The 22,714-nt window shown below is 37.5% G+C and overlaps 2 protein-coding genes across 4 annotated transcripts in view; both read left to right on the forward strand.

The window, feature by feature from the left end:
* Positions 1 to 13,274, forward strand: part of LOC110443449 (general transcription factor 3C polypeptide 6-like) — a 16,783-nt gene extending 3,509 nt beyond the window's left edge. The window contains exons 2-6 of one of the 3 annotated variants that reach the window (XM_021487672.1): positions 7,800 to 7,952; positions 8,256 to 8,336; positions 8,959 to 9,070; positions 10,089 to 10,220; positions 12,928 to 13,274. In XM_021487672.1, the coding sequence (XP_021343347.1) occupies positions 7,902 to 7,952; positions 8,256 to 8,336; positions 8,959 to 9,070; positions 10,089 to 10,220; positions 12,928 to 13,208 (657 nt within the window). In that variant the 5' untranslated portion in view covers positions 7,800 to 7,901 and the 3' untranslated portion in view covers positions 13,209 to 13,274. Of the gene's footprint in view, positions 1 to 1,206; positions 4,229 to 7,799; positions 7,953 to 8,255; positions 8,337 to 8,958; positions 9,071 to 10,088; positions 10,221 to 12,927 lie in introns of those variants that run through there. The other 2 variants (XR_002462110.1, XM_021487671.1) reach the window with 2 other exon arrangements.
* A 1,788-nt stretch (positions 13,275 to 15,062) lies between these two features.
* LOC110443434 (kelch-like protein 24) lies at positions 15,063 to 19,729 on the forward strand. Its single transcript, XM_021487655.1, has 2 exons — positions 15,063 to 15,191; positions 16,500 to 19,729. Exon 2 carries the CDS (start codon positions 16,507 to 16,509, stop codon positions 18,295 to 18,297), a length of 1,791 nt encoding a protein of 596 aa, XP_021343330.1. The 5' UTR covers positions 15,063 to 15,191; positions 16,500 to 16,506; the 3' UTR covers positions 18,298 to 19,729.
* The last annotated feature ends 2,985 nt before the right edge of the window (positions 19,730 to 22,714 follow it).

Consider the following 22,714-nt stretch of genomic DNA (forward strand, 5'->3'; position numbering starts at 1 on the left):
GGGGGTGAAGAGATGGTTCTTGTCCATGTGTTTTAAGATTGCATCTCGAACTTTGCGTTGTAGAATCTTGCATGGAACTGATGTCAAGTTTATAGGTCTGTAGTTTCCCGAGTCACTTTTAGAACCTTTTTTTTAAATATTGGTGAGACATGAGCCTGTTTCCATGGATCTGGTAGGGTTCATTCTTGGATGGATCTGTTAAAGATGATTGTTAGGGGTTCTTTTAATGTTTCTATTGTTTTTGAGACGAAATTTGGATGGATGTTATCTGGACCAGGAGATTTGTTGCTGCCAACACAAGATCTTCTGTTACTGATAGGTCGGTAAGCAAGGTATCGTATGGTCTTTCCTCGAACTCAGGCAAAACTACTTCGCTGTCGTCAACAAATACACTAGCAAAGAAATTGTTCATAACGTTGGCCGTCTCATAGTCCGAGGTGGTCATTTCTCCTTTATCATTTTTGACTCTGGTGATGGACGTTGCTGTTTTGGTTTGGAGTGGGGCATATACAGACCTGGTAGCTGTTGGTGGTACTCTTGTTTTGTTACCTAGTTGTTTTTTGACATCACTTGAGGCTGTTTTAGAGACTGGGTGATTTGGTGTTGTTACTACCTGTGAGTTCTTTCTCTTGTCTGAAGTGTTGTTTGTGAGACTGGATGGGGCAGGTACCTGGTGTGGGTTGGGCCTTCTGTTCTCTAGTCGTTGTCTCTTTTCTTCTCTCTGTTGTTTTGTCAGATCCTTAGTGAGGATTACACTATTGAGTCTTTCTGGGGCCCTGTCTTTTATAGAACGGGCATTTTCGAGCAGGAGTTTCCTTTGTTGTTTGCTGTCTAGAACAGCAACTAGTGGTCTGATGGAATCAGGTTTACTTCGTCCCATACGGAAATGGGCTAGAATTCCTATCGGATTGACTCCTAATGTATGGCTCAGTGCACGCATGTCCTGTTCATCAAGAGACTTGTTGTTGAGAGGGTTTGAATCTGTTTTTTTCTCGAACACGGAAAAGGATAATAATTTGTTCTTTGGATCATCTGTGCCATGGCGAGAATATTGTTACTTGAGGGGAGATTGGTCGCCAAGCAGTGCACTGGATTTGCAGAGACGTCAGACCGGCCGTAAATTTCGTTGAAAAACTAACGACGTTACTGGATCTACTGTTTATAAGTAGTACTGTGTTATTTAAACGCTATTGTTTTATATTCTAGGTAGACGCAAAATATATTACGAAGCAACAGCAGTCACTGTGCAATCCAACCAAACAGAGGTATACCGTAGTGGAACTGATAATGGCGCGGCTCGTGGACACGATCGTTATCCCCGCCAGGTGGTGGCAAATCTACCACTGGCAAAGAATTTGAATTTAAAGGCGGATAGGGCACTTGAAAGAGAGCATCACAGTTTTACAAAACCCTTCGGTGGTTACATCGCATTAGATTGTGATACAGATGTGACGAAGGCCATATTTAAACAATACGCTCGAGCGTCTCGCCAATGGGTCCATAATAATAATGCTCTGGAAATAGAGAATGATCGGATGGTTTATCAGATGGGCCTGTTGACTATTCAAGGTTTAAAAACGTCTGACCAGGGTGTCTTCATTTGTAGGATCGAATACGAACCCAAACAGTTCAAAAGTGTAGCTCTGTTCACTCTCGTTGTCGAATCAAACGATTTAATGCGCGTCCAAGAAACAAGTGTTATGACGCTACAGTCAAACAGTGCGTCACTTGGATACATATTTCCATCGGCTACACGAGCCTGGTGGCACATTGGCAACATCGTGCGCTCAAATATATCAGCAAGTCAAGCAAGCGATGACAGATTCTTGCATGCAAATACAAGCATTGCAGGTTACTGGACATGTATTGTGTCACACCAACTGAAAGATGGAACAAAAAGGACTTGGAAAACAGCTCGGTACGTTGTACACGTAACGCCACCTCCTTCCAAACTAGAACAGATATCGACCTACTGTTCCATGCATCCTGTTACCATAGTAATGTGTGGTTTAGTTATCGGTGGCTTCATTCTTGTTCTGTTTGTAGTATGCGTTAGCCGAGTCGACAAAGAAAAAATGCAGGCAGAAGAGGAAATGGACAAAATGAAAGAACGGTTACTTCCTGGTGAACAAGGTCGTAAGGACGACAACCATCCCAATGTAGACCGTAGTTATAAAGTATATCAAGCTGGCCATGGATACGACCGTTTTCCTACTCAAGAAAATGAGCAAGACTATTACCAATATGAACATGGACACAATTCCAATCCTCTGGCATTTGAAAACGATGATGAGTATAATTATACTCATGAAAACAAACAAGACCAATAGAATACACGTGATATGATGACCCAACTCAGTGATTGATACAATAACTGCTTTGTGTTGTTACAACAACACAGTGTGATTAATAGTAGGTCTATATAGATAGATATGTGCTGAACGCTAATGTCATTATGTACCGTTGTCACTGTGGTATATGTTTTGTCTCCTTCAGTAGCGGATCCACAGACCAATATTGGGGAATTTCTTTTCCTGGGGTGTTCTAAAATGGAAAAATTATAAAAAATCTTGGTGTTGTTAAAGATACACCTTACACATTCTAGTTACACCTTACACACTCTATGTAAACCTAACACATTTCATTACCACCTTACACTCAATTTGAACCTTACACACTCTAGTTACACATTACGCACTCTCGTTATACCCTTCACTTTCTATTTGCACCTTACACTCTAATTTCACCCTATGCATTCCAGTTTCAACTTACAGTCTACTTCCACCCTGTACATTGAAGTTACACTTTACACAATACACCTTACACACTACACCTTACACTCTAGTTACACCTTACACACTCTAGTTACACCTTACACACTACACCTTACACACAGGTTACACCTTTCACTGTCTAGTTACACATTACACTCTCTAGTTGCACATTACACACGCTAGTTACACCTTACACACTCTAGTTACATCTTACCCTCTAGTAACACCTTACCCTCTAGTTACACCTTATACCATCTAGTTACATCTTACCCTCTAGTTACATTTTATACCCTCTAGTTACACCGTACCCCCTCTAGTTACATCTTTTACTCTAGTTTAACCGTATATCCTCTAGTTACATCTTTCCCTCTAGTTACACCTTACCCTCTAGTTACACCTTGCACCATCTAGTTACATCTTACTCTCTAGTTACACATTTTACCCTCTGGTTACATCTTTCCCTCTAGTTACACATTTTACCCTCTAGTTACATCTTTCCCTCTAGTTACACCGTATACCTTCTAGTTACATCTTTCCCTCTAGTTTCACATTTTACCCTCTAGTTACGTCTTTTCCTCTAGTTTAACCGTATATCCTCTAGTTACATCTTACCCTCTAGTTACACCTTACTCTCTAGTTACACCTTGCACCATCTTGTTACATCTTACTTTCTAGTTACACATTTAACCCTCTGGTTACATCTTTCCCTCTAGTTACACATTTTACCCTCTAGTTACATCTTTTCCTCTAGTTACACATTTAACCTCTAGATACATATTTTCCTCTAGTTAAACATTATACCCTCAAGTTTCATATTTCCCTCTAGTTACACCTTATACCCTCTAGTTACATCTTACACACTCCATCACATCTTTTCCACTCAATTTAAACCTTACACACTCTAGTTACACATTACGCACTCTCGTTATATCCTTCACTTTCCAGTTGCACCTTACACTCTAATTTCACCCTATGCATTCCAGTTTCAACTTACAGTCTACTTTAACCCTGTACATTGCAGTTACACCTTACACAATACACCTTACACAATACACCTTACACACTACACCTTACACACTCCAGTTATACCTTACACACTCTAGTTGCACCTTTCACTGTCTAGTTACACCTTACACTCTCTAGTTACACCTTACACACGCTAGTTACACCTTACACACTAAAGTTACACATTATACACTCTAGTTACACATTACACACTTTAGTTACACATTACGCACTTTCGTTATACCCTTCACTTTCCAGTTGCACCTTACACTCTTATTTCAACCTATGCATTCCAGTTGCAGTCTACTTTCACCCTGTATATTGCAGTTACACCTTACACAATACACCTTACACACTACCCATTACACACTCACTCTAGTTACACCTTACACACTACACCTTGCATACTCTAGTTACACCTTTCACTGTTTAGTTACACTTTACACTCTCTAGTTGCACCTTACGCACGCTAGTTACACCTTACACACTCTAGTTACATCTTACCCTCTAGTTACACCTTACACCCTCTAGTTACACCTTATACCATCTAGTTACACCTTACACACTCTAGTTACACACTCTAGTTACACACTCTAGTTACACCTTACACACTCTAGTTACACCTTACCCTCTAGTTACACCTTACACCCTCTAGTTACATCTTACCCTCTAGTTACACCTTACACCCTCTAGTTACATCTTACCCTCTAGTTACACCTTACTCCCTCTAGTTACACCTTATACCATCTAGTTACACCTTACACACTCTAGTTACACCTTACACACTTCACCTTACACACTAGACCTTACACACGCTAGTTACACCTTACACTGTCTAGTTACACCCTACACACTACACCTTACACACTACACATTACACTCTCTAGTTACACCTTACACACTACACCTTACACACGCTAGCTACACCTTACACTGTCTAGTTACACCTTACACACTCTAGTACACTACACCTTACACTCTAGTTACACCTTACACACTCTAGTTACACCTTCCCCTCTAGTTACCCCTTACACCCTCTAGTTACATCTTACCCTCTAGTTACCCCTTACACCCTCTAGTTACACCTTATACCATCTAGTTACACCTTACACACTCTAGTTACACCTTACACACTACACATTACACACTCTAGTTACACCTTACACACTACACCTTACACACGCTAGTTACACCTCCCACACGCTTGTTACACCTCACACACGCTAATTACACCTTACACACTACACCTTACACACTCTAGTTATATCTTACACACTACACCTTACACACTCTAGTTACATCTTACACACTACACCTTACACACGCTAGTTACACCTTATACACTCTAGTTACACCTTACACACGACACCTTACACACGCTAGTTACACCTCACACACTCTAGTTACAACCACCATATTCTAGCTACACCCTACACACGTGCTCACCCATTACACATATTAATCATACATTCATCCAACATCGACATAAGAATTCTTGACAAATAATCTTATATATGAGACATGGTTAAAGTCATTGTGCACTATAAACTATTGTAAGATTTGAGATTTTTCGTTAGATAATATAATTATATTACCTTTATTAGGTAGCTCAGAATTTCATTGCATTTTGCTTCACCAGCACTATTCAAACTGAAGTATGAAGTAATTAAGTACTGGAGAACGGAATGTAAACTGCTGGGACAAATGCCATAACGTGTACTTCACTGACGTCACAATTACGTACCAATAGCCTATAGTTCTTTTTCTATTACTACCACAGTCGAAGAATATCAAGGTACGCCACAAATAGGAACTGGTGGTACAAGTAGAGACGTTTGACACTTTCACTGTGAATTTCATTTTCACCCAAATGTAGGTGAATTGTCGGCAAGGCGCAATGAACAAACTTTGTGGCTTGCTATATTTGGAGATGTGTCCCGTTGTCGTATTTGGAGTTAATTTGATAAACAAAACAATAGCTATGTTAACCAGAAGCTCAGCTGGGAAGACGTGCACACAAGACAGTCTTACGTCAGTTTACACTTTGACATTTTAAGAAACGTGTGTTTGAAAGCGAATTAATGGTTGAGAAATCTGCTCTGTAAATTAATTTTTCGTTTGGGAATAATGTCAGTTATTATGATTTTACAGTCTTTTTATTGTATTTAGGCCTAAAACACGTCAATATTGTCGTCAGTGACGTCTTAATTAGTAAGGTAATGTACATAAACAGCCAAGGTTTTCAAAGTTCAGAAATTGGAAATAATAAAGTTTGGAGCTCGACGCAATAAATCCAAAGTATGGTGGTGTCTATCTCATCGGAATAACCAGATTTTAAATGTTATAATTTCGCTGTTTCGTTATAAAATTGCGAAACAACCAGAACAACATTCTCGTTATGTAGACCATGTAGAACGGTATTTAGTAAAAGTAAAATCTCGTTATTTAGACCAAGTAGAGCGGTATTTAGTAAAAGTAAAATATCTTTATAAAGACCCGACAGAGTGGTAATTAGTAATAGTAAAATCTCGTTATATAGACCGGAAAAAACGGTATTTAGTACCATTAAAATCTCTTTATATAGACCCGACAGGGCGATATTTAGAACTATTAATATCTCGTTATATAGACCCGACAGAACGGTATTTAGAACCATTAAAATCTCGTTATGTAGACCCGCCAGTACTGTATTAAGTAAAAATAAAATCCCGTTATATAGACCCGACAGAACGGTGTTTATTTAAAGTAAAATCTCTTTATATTGACCCGACAGAGCGGTATTTAGTAAAAGAAAAATTTCGTTATATAGACCCGACAAAGCGGTATTTAGTAAAAGTGAAATCTCGTTTTATAGACCCGACAGAACGGTATAAGTAAAAGTAAAATCTCGTTATATATACCCGACAGAGCGGTATTTAGTACTTTTTTCAAATCTCGTTATATAGACCCGGCAGAACGGTATTTAGTACTATTAAAATATCGTTATATAGACCCGAAAGAGCGGTATTTAGTACCATTAAAATATCGTTATATAGACCCGACAGAGCGGTATTTAGTCAAAGTAAAATTTCGTTATGTAGACACGACAGAACGGTATTTAGTAACATTAAAATATCGTTATATAGACCCGAAAGAGCGGTATTTAGTACCATTAAAATATCGTTATATAGACCCGACAGAGCGGTATTTAGTCAAAGTAAAATATCGTTATATAGACCCGACAGAACGGTATTAAGTAACATTAAAATCTCCTTATGTACATGTAGATCCGGCAGAATAACATTGAGTAACAGTTAAATCCACCTTTAAAAACATATCCAACTTCTCTCTTTACTATTCAAATAGACTAAGATGGATATTTTCATTTCATTTCCCAGCTTTAAATGTACATATGTATGTGATCTTTGTGATATTCTTGTACTCTTTTACTATTGTTGCTTATTGTGAAATAATCGCTATACACCATTTACACCACGTTATTTTATTAGTGTGAACAGAATGTAAAAATGCAGTTCTTTTAAATATTTGTTCCTTAAGTATCATACGGGATTTATATCATTCGTCTTAAAAATGAATATTAATTCCTATATTTCCAAAGGAATGTGAAGATATGTCACAATTGGAACACCCGGAACCCAATGAAGCCAGTCTCTCATCGAAAATAAACTTTGACACCTTGCTTTTGGTTTACAAGTGTTGTGTTTGTTGCAATTTGATCCATGTAAAATATTCTTATGTAATTTGCAATAAAATTGCAAATAAAATAAATTTAGATAAAAGCAGTCAGAAAGTAACACCTTAAAGTACTTCAAATAGTTTTCCATAAATAAATCATTCAATTCATAATTCTTAGAATTAACACTGTCAGCTAACTATATAATTTAAGTCAGTTCCAAAATGGCAATTACTTAATTCAGGGACAATATATTACGTCCCTGCTTAATTGAATGACTATCTTGTTTTAGTCCCGTGCAACCTCTGTGATCGAATAATTTGATATCATGAATTGTCTCCCTTCAGAATTGGCGGGTTCCGGTGTAAATAAAAACATGTGGAAAGACGTGTAATGCCTACCTTGCGATGACTTTAGAGCAAATAACGACTTTATCATAATCTGGTCACATGGCAGAACACACTGGAAATGAGGCAGAATCTGATGAATGGGAGGAAGAGGTAAGATGGGGAATAACGCGTACGAAAGAAAAACCATAAACCAGAGACGTTCGAACATTACTTTATGTCTCTGCATAATAAACTAATTATGTAACTGTAGGACCATGCAATCGGCAAAGGAGTTAGGTTATTCTTATCATTTAACCGTTAGCTGTTAATGGTATTGTTTAAGATTCTGAATGCTTTCATTTCCTTGTGTTTTAGTGTCTTGGATAAAAGAATCGATTATCAGCTGATTATAGCTGGCATTGGCCTAAGGGAGGCTACTCTTGCAAAATATGAATCCTATTATTTTCCTTTCAGGAGACCACAGTGATTGTGGAACTGTCCGGTATTTTAGAGAGTGACTTTATATCACAATGTGACGGAGACTGTAAGGTTCTGGTGGGTATATATTTTGGAGAGTGACTTTAAATGTCTACCACAGTGTAACTGTGAATGTTTTGGTAATAACACTAGGTCATATTCAGCAAACATTAAAACTAATCATTTTGTCTTTTTTTTTCAAAACCTGAAAATAACTTTTTTTAACGTAACATGACTAGGTCGATCGATGGAGACCAGTAAGCTCAAATGGTAGAGCGTCCGTCTAGATTTTGGAGGGTCCCCGGTTAGGACCTTTGTCTGGCCATTGCATTCCTCTTTAATACTACTTGTTACAAAATTGACGAGCTTTCCAATCCTTGTTTCAAGCACTTAGTGATGACTTAGAAGGGAGTACCAGATACCTATAATTTAGAGGTCTCTGCTAACAATTTGTCATGAAATTCTTGCCATAAAGTATTCTAATTATAAACTTTATATTATGGAAACTCTTGCAATTTGATGTGCCCGTGATGTGTCATCAAAAACGTTTAATACATTGATGTAAAAACCTACACTTCCAATATATATAAAAACATACGAAAATTGATTTGAAAGAAACATATGTGATTCAAACAAACAAGAACTCTTTTCCTTGTGATGCTTTAATTTTATATACAAGTTGGATGTGTTTTGCTAACAGGGTATAGACACAGACAAGCCCCTGCTGCAACTTGACCGGTACACATTCTCCGGGGAGTACTGTGACACAATGGGCACAAACCTGATCTTCACCCAGGAAGATGAAGTAAACGGTACAACATCCTTTTCACTCTTGAACACAGATTCATCTTATATTGTTAAAAAAGTGATGGTTGTATTATAAGTGCAATACAACAATTTATTAAAATAATCACATCGGTTGTACATAAAATAGCATTTTATGGTTTGTTAATTTGTGTTACAATTATAATGTATATGTAAATGTTTGAAATATGTTTTTTCTTCTGACTGCCTTTCATGGAGAGAAGGAACTGTTTTATTCGTTTTACAATATTTGATTTGCAGTATGTTTTTGATAAATAGATACTTTACGCTTACATCGCAAAGAGGTGTGGCAGAGATCCACTAAAAACAGTTTTAATGAAATGAGACTTAAAAAAATATATAGTAATAGTGAAAATGGTAATAATGGTAATAACATATTTTAACCCTTTCACCCCTGTAGACCATAATGGATTCATCGAGATCAACTCATGGCAGAGTCTACTAAAGTTATATAGGGATGAAAGGGTTAACTTGTTGGTAGTACCCTTTACATTGAAAAAATGCTGCTGGTTTAGAGAGTTTGTACGTTTTCTTAGAAACATGGAATATTCACGACCAGAAGATGAGCTTATTGATACTTTATAACAAAAGAAATACATTATATATAAATACATGTATATGATATCTATACATAAAAATTAAGTGTGCATGCTGACTTCCATTGTATACCTCTGGAAATTACCTAGGTTTTAAACAATGAAATCATAACCATCTTTTATGAAGGCCTATTGATAGCCACTGAACTTTCAGAAAGCCCATTTTTAAATTTTTAATTTTTTATATATGTTGGGTATTATTTTAAAATTTTCTATGGCATTAGAATTGATAGAATACAATAGAGCCTAAATGGAATGATAAACAATGCATTCAGTTATGAATTTTTAATTTTTCTGATTCATAAATGATAATGTTTTGATAAGATTTATTTGAGTTTGTCTAGTAATTTGGGAATGAAAGGATTGATACGAATACAACTTGGACAAACATTTCTTTCAATGAATACAGAAGAGCCAAAACCGTTTCAAGAGTCTGCAGACAGACCGACAAAAAGATTGGAGTACCTGTGTAAAGTGGACAAGAAGCTGAACATGTCACGTGTGTTTGTTTCCAAAACTCCTCAAGACGAGGTCGACAGAGGTAGGTGTCACATGTATTTGTTTCTAAAACTCCATGAGACAAAGTTGACAAAAATTAGGGATTGATGCAGGAATAGAAAGTTAGTACTACCTTTTTAGCTCACCTGGTCCGAAGGACCATGGAGATCTTATGCCATACCGCAGCGTCCGTCGTCCGTCCGTCAACTTTTCCTATACAAACACTGCTAGTCATGAACGACTTAGCAGATTTTAACCAAATTTGGTCAGAAGCATCCTTGGGGGAAGAGCAGAAGGGGAACAAATTTTGTATCAATGATGGGTCTGGCCCCCCTGGGGGCTGAGGGGCGGGGCCTAATAGGGGTAATATAGCAAATTCTTTAAAATCCTTCCTCTTCTGTAGGAATGAAAGCATTTGTTCCATATTTGGTCTGAAGCATCCTTGGGTGAAGGGGAACCAATTTTGTATAACCCCTGGGTCTGGCCCCCCAGGGGCCTGAGGGGCTGGGCCCAATAGGGGAAACATAGCAAATTATTCTTCAAAATCCTTCTTCTTCTGTAGGAATGAAAGGATTTGGTCCATAATTGGTCAGAAGCATTCTTGGGTGAAGGGGAACCAATTTTGTATAAACCGTGGGTCTGCCCCCCACCCCCCTGGCGGTTGATGGGCAGGGTCCAATAGGGGAATATAACAAATTCTTTAAAATCCTTCTTCTTCTGCAGGAATGAAATGATTTGGTCGATATTTGGTGTGGAGCATTTTTGGGTAAAGGGGAACCAATTTTGTATAAACGGTGGGTGTGGACCCCCTGAGGGCTGAGGGGCGGGGCCTAATAGGGGAAATATAGCAAATTCTTTAAAATCCTTTTTCTTCTGTAGGAATGAAAGGATGTGTTCCATATATAGTCTGAAGCATCCTTGGGTGAAGGGGAACCATTTTTTTTATAAACCGTGGGTCTGGCCCTACAGGGGCCTGAAGGGCGGGGCCCAATAGGGGAAACATAGCAAATTTTCTTCAAAATCCTTCTTCCTCTGTAGGAATGAAAGGATTTGGTCCATATTTGGTGTGGAGCATCCTTGGGTAAAGGTATAAACGGTGGGGGNGGGCCCCATAGGGGAAATATAGCAAATTCTTCAATGGCAGAATTTTGTCAAAATTTGGTATGAACAGTGTGTCTGACCCCCCTAGAGGCAGAGAGGCAGGGCCCAAAAGGGGAAATAGAGGTAAGACTTTCTTCTACCATAGGGATTAAGGGATTGTATCCTAATTTAGTCTGGAGCATCCTTGGGTCAAGGGGACTCAATTTTGTATAAATGGTGGGTATGACCCCCTTAGGGCATAGGGGTAGGGCTCTGTTTGAAGTTTATTCTTGCTATATCTCAAGTACTTGATGGATCTTTCTGAAATTGCATATGTACTTACAGCACCTACCATGGAGTGCTATATTTTTACTTCATACCAATTATTTTAAACATATATTCAGGTGAGCGATACAGGATCTATGGGCCTCTTGTTTTAGGTCACCTGTTGAGCTTTAGCTCAAGTGACCTATTGCTATCCGTCTTCGTCTTTCGTCATGCGTCTTCCGTTAACATTTTAGATTTTCAACTTAAGCTGAAATACTGTCTAAGGGATTTCATTGATACTTCATGGGAATGTTACTGACATCTCCCTGACCAAGTGTTATTTTTTGGGTCAATCAGAAATACAATATGGCCGCCGTTCTGAAAAACTATTTCAAAAAGTCAAGTTCTACTAGGCCAATTTTTTAAATAGGGGGAAATATGTGATGTAGGCATATGAACCGCCGGCGGGGGGTGGCTTCAGGCCAGAACATGGAGGAGAGTATGAGAGGGAAACATGAATGACATTTTCAATTTCGGTTTCACACTGTTCATTATAGATGCTTCGAATCGACCATCATTAGAATATAGTGTTTGAGTGATTGTTATGATATTGTATACTGTAAAGAGGGCCAGCCCTAAACAGTGTTGTAAAATATCGGCATTGACAACATGAACAACAGGCAAATGAAATAAGTCACTCAGTCCTCGAACTGAGAGAAAATAAAAACAAAATAGAGCCAAGACAGATATTCATGTGGTAGTATTTTAGTTGCAAGTGGGGGAATACTTACGTGAAAAAGAGGAAAATAATTCCAAAATTGGATAGGGAAATTGACCCATATTCTGTCATAAAAAAGGCCTGTATATATATATATATATCCATGAAAATGGATGTCAACACTCTAAGCTACAATCCTTGAACGCTACAGATCTCCAGACTTTGACAAATTGTTGAATTCATTTAACCTGGTTATGATAAACAAGGTAACAAGTCAACAGCTTAATTCAAATGTAAAGCAAGAAGCTGTCGCAGAAACAAAAAGTTACTTCCAGATAAACAAATTATTCCAGATAAACAAATTATTCCAGATAAACATGTTATTCCAGATAAACAATGAAGAGGAAATAAATTCAGTATTTCAGATAAACAAAGTACCAGTATTGCAGATAAGCAAAGCATTCAAGGCAAACAATGTACTCCAGATTAACTGAGTATTGAAGATAATCTGATTTTTTAGTTTGACTATGTTTCATTACCAAGGCTTGATGTTTTACACAAGAGGAAATTTAAGAGTTGAGATATTGATAGATGTTTTCTTTTTACAAAGTGAAGAAATTTCCAGGTAAAATGAGAATCTGTTAAGTATTCCATAATGTAGCCTTAAAATTCTGTTCTGTTGCAGATTTTGAGGAAGACAACCCTATTGATGAAGGCAATGAAGAAAAGGAAATGGATATAGATTTAAGTGGTAATAAATCTAACGTTGAAACCTCAGACACAGATAGAACGGCAATGTCTGTTGATACAGCTGGGTCTACTGTAACTACACAGCAAATGGACACATCTAGAGCAGCTTCTAGCTCACAGACAGAAACACCTAGTGTAGTGGCTGTTGGACAAGAAATGAACACATCCAATGATGCTCCAGTTTGTCCTGAAAAGCAGTGTGAACCAGATGGATAATGTGAAATAGGAAGAGTCACTGTAATTTTTATCCAATGATGAATGTAAATAAAATGATAATATGTATATATGTTTAATTTCATTTCTTTACATTGGAAATAGAATGGTGAATGTTTAACCCACCATGATATAGCAATGCTTGGCTGCTCATATCACTTTTTGTCTGTGGTGTGTTGTCCATCCATCAATCAATAAGTCCACCAGTGTTAACAATTTCTTGTTGCAAATTCAATTTTGAACTCACCTAGTATAAAGTGCCTGTGAGCTAATGCAATTGTGTGCCATCTGTTGTTTGTGCAGCATCAATATTTTCAAGTCCTTTCCGAAAGACCAAAAGGCATCGGACGAAATTCTAGTGTGAATAGTTTAAATGCGGCGCAGAAAAATAACATGACATGGTGAAGGATACATTCCGAAAAGGCCAAAAGGCATCCGTCTATAGTTTGGGGCAAATACTTTGAAAGATTTCTTCTAACCAACCAAGAGACCTAAGGTCATAAAATATGACCTTGACCCACTTTCAAAAACACAGGGTCAAATGTGTTAAAATGTTTTTACTCATTCACCCCTGAAATTTCATGATGAACTATTTGAACTTTGAACTGGAAGAGTTCAAATGTGTCCTCAGGGGTAAATGAGTTAATGACCAATCAGTAACCAAGTGGCCAAGGGATGAAGGGTAGTCAAGTGTGTTTAAAATAATGACATTGACCAACTTTCAGTATTTTAGAGGTTAATAGTGTTAAGAAACAAAAATTGGTTACCGGTAATGGCATGCTTGGGTGGAGGGCTTTCAAGTGTATTCAAATGAATAACATTGACCCCATTTCAGTATATTTATAATAGGTATCAAATGTGTAAAAACTTCAAGAAATTCTTCTGAAAGAGCCCTAAGGTCATGATATTTGGCTAAAGCATTCTTAGGTGAAACACAGCCATGTGTGTTCAAATGACCTTGACCCATTTCGAAGGTCGCAGAGGTCAAATATGTTAAAATATTAAATTTGCTTCTGAATGAGCAAAAGTTCTAGGCCTGTTACATTTGGCATTCAGTATGGTGGGTATGTGTTGCCAAGTTTGCTCCAATAATTGATTTTGGAGGTTGCTTGAGTAATATAAATTAGAATTTTGAAACAAAGATCCTTAAGTGTATTAAAATCAAGCATTTTGTGTTAGCTTGCTTACTATGGAGTTTGTTAAATAAATTTCACTGTAGGAAAAATAACATTTAATCACATGATTTTTGTGGACAAGTTACAACCTTTGATTTTACAAGTAAAAAAAGTACCAAATGCAGGTACATGTACATTACCAGAGCCAGAAGTATCTATGTAGTGAACTTAGTCTTAAGTTAGACTCTAATATAACGGAATTAGATTATCTAAGTCTGTTCTAATATCAAGAACATTGTAAAGAAATGGCAAAATCTTCAAATTTCAAGATTAGGATTTAAGGTGACAAATGTTACAACTTACAATGTGTTTGCCAACAGCAATGACTGACTTTAGAGTGATGCATATATTGCACCGTTTAACTTGTCTATTTATTAATTGAATTGAGAATGAGATGGTAAAAATTATACAAAAATCATCAGAAATAACTTTAGTAATTAAAGATATTGAAGTCTTTTTAAACCAATTAAATATTGATATGAAGAAAAAAACCAGAATACTTTTTGTTTTTAATAGAATTTTGTTTATACCCAAAAGTATTTTCTTATAGTAAAACCATGCAATTAGATTGCTATCTAAGTCCGTGGCAAGACGCCGCCCCATAGATTCCGTTTGAACGTTACAAGTCTACAGCTGGAAGGTGCGATTGTGTCCGACTGTTCAACAGAGTGACTTCCCCTGATGAATAGGTAATGTCCGGTTTTATGCACGTTAATATTGACAAAAAATATGGAACGTTGAACAGGGAGTGGTGGGATGTCACTTTGGCACCGAATGTATTATTGACATCTTCCTGGTATAAACCATAAAGGTATGTATACAATAATCGTTATCTGTGGTTTGCTTGCACTCTGCCATAGATGATGTATGGCGATATCGCGGAGGCGAACATTGTCCACATCGTCATGTGGCACATTTAATATTGAGATTCAGTGATTCTGGTATTTCGGACACACATGGGTTGGACACATAAGGTATGGGGGTATGTGTGTGTCTATGGGGGATCAAAGTGTTACCGTACCCAAACAAAACCATATCTGTGGATTCAGTCAGATTTTCTTCCGTGTGTAAAAGATAAGTTGCCTTACAAGCATCAGCTGTTAAGGAATTTCCCTTTAGCACAGCGGTCGGTAGAGCATCGCACTTGAGAGCCAATGCACTATCTTTATCACTATTCCTCGTCCTATTACAAACTGGTGCCGTTGACCCTCGCCGTTCAAGGTAGAAGAACCCTTGTCGGGGAGTCAAAGAACCTTGGTTGGTGATTTGAAAAAGGGGGGAATAGTGTAAAAGATGTGGATTAATTATAGGTAGCCTTACAAGCGTTAGCTGTAGAAAATTTCCTTTTAGCCCAGCGGTAGAGCATCGGGCTGGAGAGCCAATGGTCGTGTGTTCGAGCCCAAGCGACGGCACCATCTTTATCACTATTCCTCGTCCTATTACATGTGTACAAAATTTATTCACCCACACGTGCACGGAGATGCAAACAGTACAGTACAGGTGCTTAACCTCGTATATAGCCCGAGTTTCCTCTGGCCCTGACACCAGACTTTGACATTATTTCCTCTGACACCAGACTTTGACATTATTTCCTCTCAGGCCCTGACACCGGATTTTGACAGATAGAGATATCTATCTGTCAAAATGTCAAAGTCTGGTGTCAGTGCCAGAGGAAACTCGGACTACGTCATATGGCAATACATATATATGATATAGGAAATATAATTCCTCTTTCATGTAGACTGTCATTTCTTTTTTATTTGAAAATATTTATATATTCACGTAGTGTGGCTGACAGCTGTATTACAATGATGTAATTCTGAAGTCCATGTCAGATGAACAAACTGTGTACAACTCATTGACAGCTAAAAAACATTCCAGACAGAAAGATCTGAATTGATAACTACATGTACATGTGTATGTATGATTTGGGACAGTATGATGTAAACACAGCTAAATGTGTTACACTTTGGACAAAGATGCAAACTGATTGTTGTGTACATGTATGATATTTGAGAAAGAAAAAAATGTGATATGATAGCTAATATGTGTATGAAATTAGGAACATATCCATATCAGTCTTGGTCAGATATCTTTATATTTTTCTTCTGTTGAATAGGAAAGAAATGGAAAAGTCTGATTCAGTCAGCAGTCTATCAGCATCCGACACTTCCATGAATTATGCAAGCGATGAACATTCGGGGAGTCTCATCAATAACTTTGAATCATTCCGGACAGAGGGAGGATACAGTGACGTTACAATCCGCGTGGATGGGCAGGAGTTTCCATGTCACCGTGTCATTCTGGCAGCAGGTTCCACATACTTCAAATGTATGTTCTCATCAGGCATGGAGGAATCTTTCAAAAACACGATAGATTTAAAACAAATAGATGCACATGTGTTTGAAAACCTCTTACACTTTATCTACACTGGTCGGGTACAGATTACAATAGGCATCGTGGAGGAGCTGTTTCGCCAAGCTTACCTATTTCAGGTCACTCCCCTTGTTGACCTCTGTCTCAAGTTTTTCAAAGAGAACATGAATGAGATAAACTGCTTGGCAGCTTTGACCTTGGGCGATAGTCACGCTCACCAGCCGCTGTACCAGTTTGCCAAGGAGTACGCCTGTCACCATTTTCAGAGCATCAGACAAGACGAGGATTTCACCAAGCTCTCCATGGAGTGTGTGGTAGATCTGCTCAGCGACAGACGACTACAGTGTACCTCGGAGGATGAAGTGTTCGAAAGCGCAATAAAATGGCTCGATTATGATCAGGACAATGAACAAAGAAAATCTCTCCGTTATAGAATACTGGAGTGCATCAAATTCCCATTACTCACCCAAATTTTTCTCATAGATGTGGTTGCTAAGTCATCTCATGTTAAACAGGATGAGAGAGGGATGGAGCTATATAATTATGCCATAACATACCATAATGTCTATTCCAGACGAAATATGCTTCCTTCCTTCCAGATCACTCCCCGATTATCCTGCCCTGTATACGAAACCGCTGTCCTCCTGGGTGGCCGCTTGAGTGATGGACTGAGCAATGAAGTGGAAAGCTACAACGTCGATACCAAACAATTCACCACACTGAAACAACTTCCGTTCAAAAAGAGGAACGAGTTTGCTGTCTGTGCGTTCGCTGATAACATTTACGTATCTGGCGGCCTGCGTAGCCAGGAGTTCTGGAAATATGATGGTGTGTTTGAAACCTGGACTCGTGGTTCCAACATGATGCATGCCAGGAGACGACACGCCATGACTGTGGTGGATGACTGTATTTATGTGCTTGGTGGCTTTGACGAGTATAATGTGCTTGGTTCCATTGAAATGTGGAAGAGTCTGAACAACTGCTGGTCTGAGGTTGGCTGCCTTGTTCATCCTGTAGAGAACATGGGCTATGTGTCGTACAACAAGAAAATCTATCTGTTTGGTGGTAAAAACTCAGAGGAAATTGTCACAGATGTGGTTCAGTGTTTTGACACCACTACAAACACAACAACTTTACTGACCCGCACACTGCCAGCAAGTGACATGTGCCTGAATGGGGCCATCTTGAATAGCCAGATTTATGTGGTCGGGCTAGAGGGCTCCTTTAGATATACACCAGATTCTGACACCTGGGATGTGTTGCCAGATTTGAGCTGTGCAAGAGACTTTGTCAGTTTAGCAGTTCTAGATGAGAAGTTGTACGCATTTGGAGGGAGAAGACGCGGGGCGAAAGACAACTTGTATACCGACATCATCGAGTGTTTTGACCCCGAGAAGAGCTCATGGGAGATCTGTGGGAACACCCCCATCCCTATGTACTCCTACGGCTGTGTGCGCATCATGCTGCACAAGAAAATAGAGCCGGATGTTAATACATGTAGTGGCATCAGTCAGGTCGTACCACATCCTATACAAAACTGAACAAAATCACACGTGTACAACTTTCAATAAGAACAAGTTATTCCATTCATTGGAAAAGTCAGATTCATTATAGATAAATAGAGTTGTAAGAAACTAACTTGTTCATGGCCCGGTACATGTATCCGTTAATGCATGACTGGTTCTGGAAACAATTATATGAAGTCTTTAGAAGATGTTGAGAACAAAGACCTTAATTTCACAACATACAGTATATATATGGTTGTGAAGAAAAAATAATTTAACAACGCATTTTAATATATCAAAATCCTATAAGGATTCAGAAAATATTTAGGGATCACGCAATCTCAATAGACTTATCAAAGATGTGATTAAGGATGGCTTGGGTGGGTAAACATTTTCATTCCTAAAATATCTTTAAAAGACTCATTCAATATTAGAGACATTAAAAGATTTTTTTTTAAAAACAAAATCGAAATATTATTAACTTATCCATATATCTATAATTAGCATTTCTTCTACCTGATGCAGAGGAAGTCATTTCAGGCTAAATTTGCACCAGAGGATTAACAAAGTGTTTTATTTAGACCCTAAACCCTCAAAGACATTTGTACTACCAGTATATACGGATGTCTTTAAAGTCTTTTTGTTATCTGATGTATGGAATAATACATTGCATTTTATTAATATCAAAACCTTTTACATGTATATATGTTAAAAAAATAACTTTAATATGGTCAAAATTCTGGGATAAGCAACTGAATTTTTATAAATTATCCTATTTGGATGCTTAAGCGTTTGGTATTAACATATATATCATGTCATTTTCATGACTTTGTATACAATTCATTTCTTGAATGCTTTGGTGATTTGAGTGACCATTATACCATTTATAATGATTTGTGTAATATCCTTTAAGAACTCTTTATAATTATTCAGCATTACTATTTAGCAAGATGTATTTGTACTTTTGTAAAGATGGATGTAAATTTCCTTACAATGATATCATGATAGCTAGTCAGTCACTGAAGCATTTGTTTATAAGCAGAGTCACGTGGAGATGTGTCTATATATTTGTTTATAAGCAGAGTCACGTGGAGATGTATCTATATACTTTGTTTATAAGCAGAGTCACGTGGAGATGTATCTATATACTTTGTTTATAAGCAGAGTCACGTGGAGATGTGTCTATATATTTGTTTATAAGCAGAGTCACTTGGAGATGTGTCTATATATTTGTTTCGTTTTGTTTACATTGCCGGCATAATATCTTGTCGGCAACAAAATTATACCTTGTTAGACTTGTTAGTAGTGGTGTAAGCAATAAGGTCAGCAGATAGTCTATTCCTAGTTATTCTGCAATGTGTTCTTTTGAATGTCTCTGATTATGCATGTATTCATAATTCAACTGTGTTGTGACTAAACCATTGACTGATGTTACCTTTTTATGTGTTCATAGTAAAGAATTAATAATCCGTGACCACCTTTTGTAGTGATTTTTTTGTCTTGGTTTACTGCCAAAACTATTTTCACCTTTTGCTTCCTGTATGCCAAAAAAGTGTCTTTTCCTCCAAAATGAAAAGATTTCAGGTATGCTTTTCCCAGTTTTATGAAAGTATTTCTATATTTTACTAATTCATGCAGGAACTGGGTACTGCCAGCATCCTTAAGTGTTAGCATCTTTATTATCCCCCGCTTTCACCAAAACGGGGGATATTAATTTTGGTCTGTCTATCTGTCTGTCACGCTTCGTTTCCTTGCAATAACTACAACAAATATTAACCGATTTTCTTCAAACCTGGTCACGGGGTTAAATGCCTTTAGGGCTCGGCCAAGTTCGATGACCACTTTCAGTAGACCCCATTTTGCGGAGTTATGGCCTCTTGAATAACGAAAAACGTAATTATTAGCTCGGATCTATTGGTTCGATTTTGATGAAAATTGGTATATAGGGACACAAGGGGACTGCAAATTCAGCCGCATCGGTTTCGTTGCCATAGCTACCACACAGAGCCTTTTGATTGGTCGCAATTTAGATATTGTTAGATTTTGATGAAAATTGGTATATAGGGATATTAGGGGACTACGAATAAAACCGCATTAGTTTCGTTGCCATAGCAACCACAAGAAGGCTTCTGATTGGTGGAAATTCAGATATTGTTCGATTTTGATCAAAATCGTTATGGAGTGGTATAAGGAGACTGCAAATGCAACCGCATATGTTTCGTTGCCATAGCAACCACATGGAGGCTTCTTATTGGTCGAAATTTAGATATTGTTTGATTTCAATGAAAATTGGTATATAGGGGTATTAGGGGACTGCAAATTCAATCGCATACGTTCTGTTGCCATAGAAACTACACAGAGGATTCGGATTGGTTCCAATTTAGAAATTCACTCAAATTTAGTATGTATATTGTAGGTGTACTATGGCAATGCAATCCTTTTCTGATGCATCTTTGCAACTATGGGGGCAGTTTGGGGGACATCTGTAATGGTCCCCCATTACAATTAGTACTTGTTGCTCTAGATATTGTTAAGATGTTTCAACCAAATTCCTTATGCAGATCCAAATTATGCTAAGTATGCTAACATTGTGATTTGTGCATATTTATGGATAATCAATGAGGTATAGGTTGTTTTTTTTCTTCAAGTTTCAAGCTATACATTATGTCTCAACAGCACAATACTCACATGTTTAAACCTAACCTCAATAATGTTAACCTACAATATGTTCTGCAAGCGGGGGATATAAATTCCACAATTTTGCTTGTTTGACCATCTTTTACTCTCAACATCCTTATATGTCAGCATCCTTTGGTGTCAACATCCTTTAGTGTCAACATCCTTAAGTGTTAGCATATTTAAGATCACCATATTTAAGTGTCAACATCCTAATGTGTATCAATATATTTTAGGGTCATGATTTGTTAGTGTTAAAAATCCATAAGTGTCGGCATTCTTTAGTGTAAGCATCATTTAATATTAGCATCTTCAAGGTCACCTTATTTTAGTGTTAACAACTTTATGTGTCAGCACCCTTTTGTGTCAATTTTCTTTAATGTCAGCATCAAGAAGTCTTGGAAAACTGAAGTATTACTATCCTTTAGTGTCAATACCCTTAAGTGTCAACATCCTTTAGTGTTAGCATCTCAAAGGTCACTATTTTTTTGTGTCATCATTCTGATGTGTCACCATACTCAAGTGTCAACATGCTTAAGTGTCAATGTCCTTATGATTTACCATCCTTTAGCATCAACATCTTTAAGGTCAGCATCCTTTAATGTTGACATCTTCAAGTGTCAACATCCTTTAGTATCAACTTACTTTAGTGTCAACATTCTTTTGTGTCAACATCCTTAAATGTCAGCATCCTTTATTTTTAAACTTCTTTTTGTATCAACATCCTTTTGTTTCACCATCCTACACTGCCTGTCTGCATTCTTTACTGTTAGCATCCTTTACTGTCAACATCTTTAAGGTCAGCATCCTTTACTGTCAATATCCTTTACTGGTAGCATCTTTTACTGTCAACATTCTTTACTGTTAACATCCTTTACTGTAAGCATCCTTTACTGTCAATATCGTTTACTGTAAGCATCTTTTACTGTCAACATCCTTACTGTTTATATCCTTAACTGTTAGCATCATTTACTGCAACATTCTTTACTGTCAACATCTTTAAGGTCAGCATCCTTTACTGTTGGCATCCTTTACTGTCAACATCTTTAAGGTCAGCATCCTTTACTGTTAGCATCCTTTACTGTCAACATTATTTACTGTAAGCATCTATTACTGTCAACATCTTTAAGGTCAGCATCCTTTACTGTCAACATCTTTAAGGTCAGCATCCTTTACTGTCATCATCCTTTACTGTTAGCATCCTTTACTGTCATCATCCTTTACTGTTAGCATCTTTAAGGTCAGCATCCTTTACTTTCAACATCTTTAAGGTCAGCGTCCTTTACTGTTAGCATCCTTTACTATCAACATCTTTAAGATCAGCATCCTTTACTGTCATCATCCTTTACTGTTAGCATATTTAAGGTCAGCATCCTTTAATGTTAGCATCTTTTACTGTCACCATCCTTTCCTGTTACCATCCTTTCCGGTAGCATCCTTTACTGTCAATATTGTTTACTGTAAGCATCTTTTACTGTTAACATTCTTTACTGTTAACATCCTTTACTGTCAACATCCTTCACTGTCAGCATCTTCTACTGTTAACATTCTTTACTGTTAACATCCTTTACTGTTAGCATCCTTTCCTGTCATCATCCTTTACTGTTAGCATATTTAAGGTCAGCATCCTTTTCTGTTAGCATCTTTTACTGTCCCAATCCTTTACTGTCAACATCTATAAGGTCAGCATCCTTTACTGACATCATCCTTTACTGTTAGCATATTTAAGGTCAGCATCCTTTTCTGTTAGCATCTTTTACTGTTAGCATCTTTTCCT

This window comes from Mizuhopecten yessoensis, unplaced genomic scaffold (genome assembly GCF_002113885.1).
Source record: "Mizuhopecten yessoensis strain PY_sf001 unplaced genomic scaffold, ASM211388v2 scaffold716345, whole genome shotgun sequence".
NCBI classification, from domain to species: Eukaryota; Metazoa; Mollusca; class Bivalvia; order Pectinida; family Pectinidae; genus Mizuhopecten; species Mizuhopecten yessoensis.

What these genes read in the sequence shown, in the direction of transcription:
- LOC110443434 (XM_021487655.1), top strand. Translation starts at nt 16,507, where the DNA reads ATGGAAAAGTCTGATTCAGTCAGCAGTCTATCAGCATCCGACACTTCC.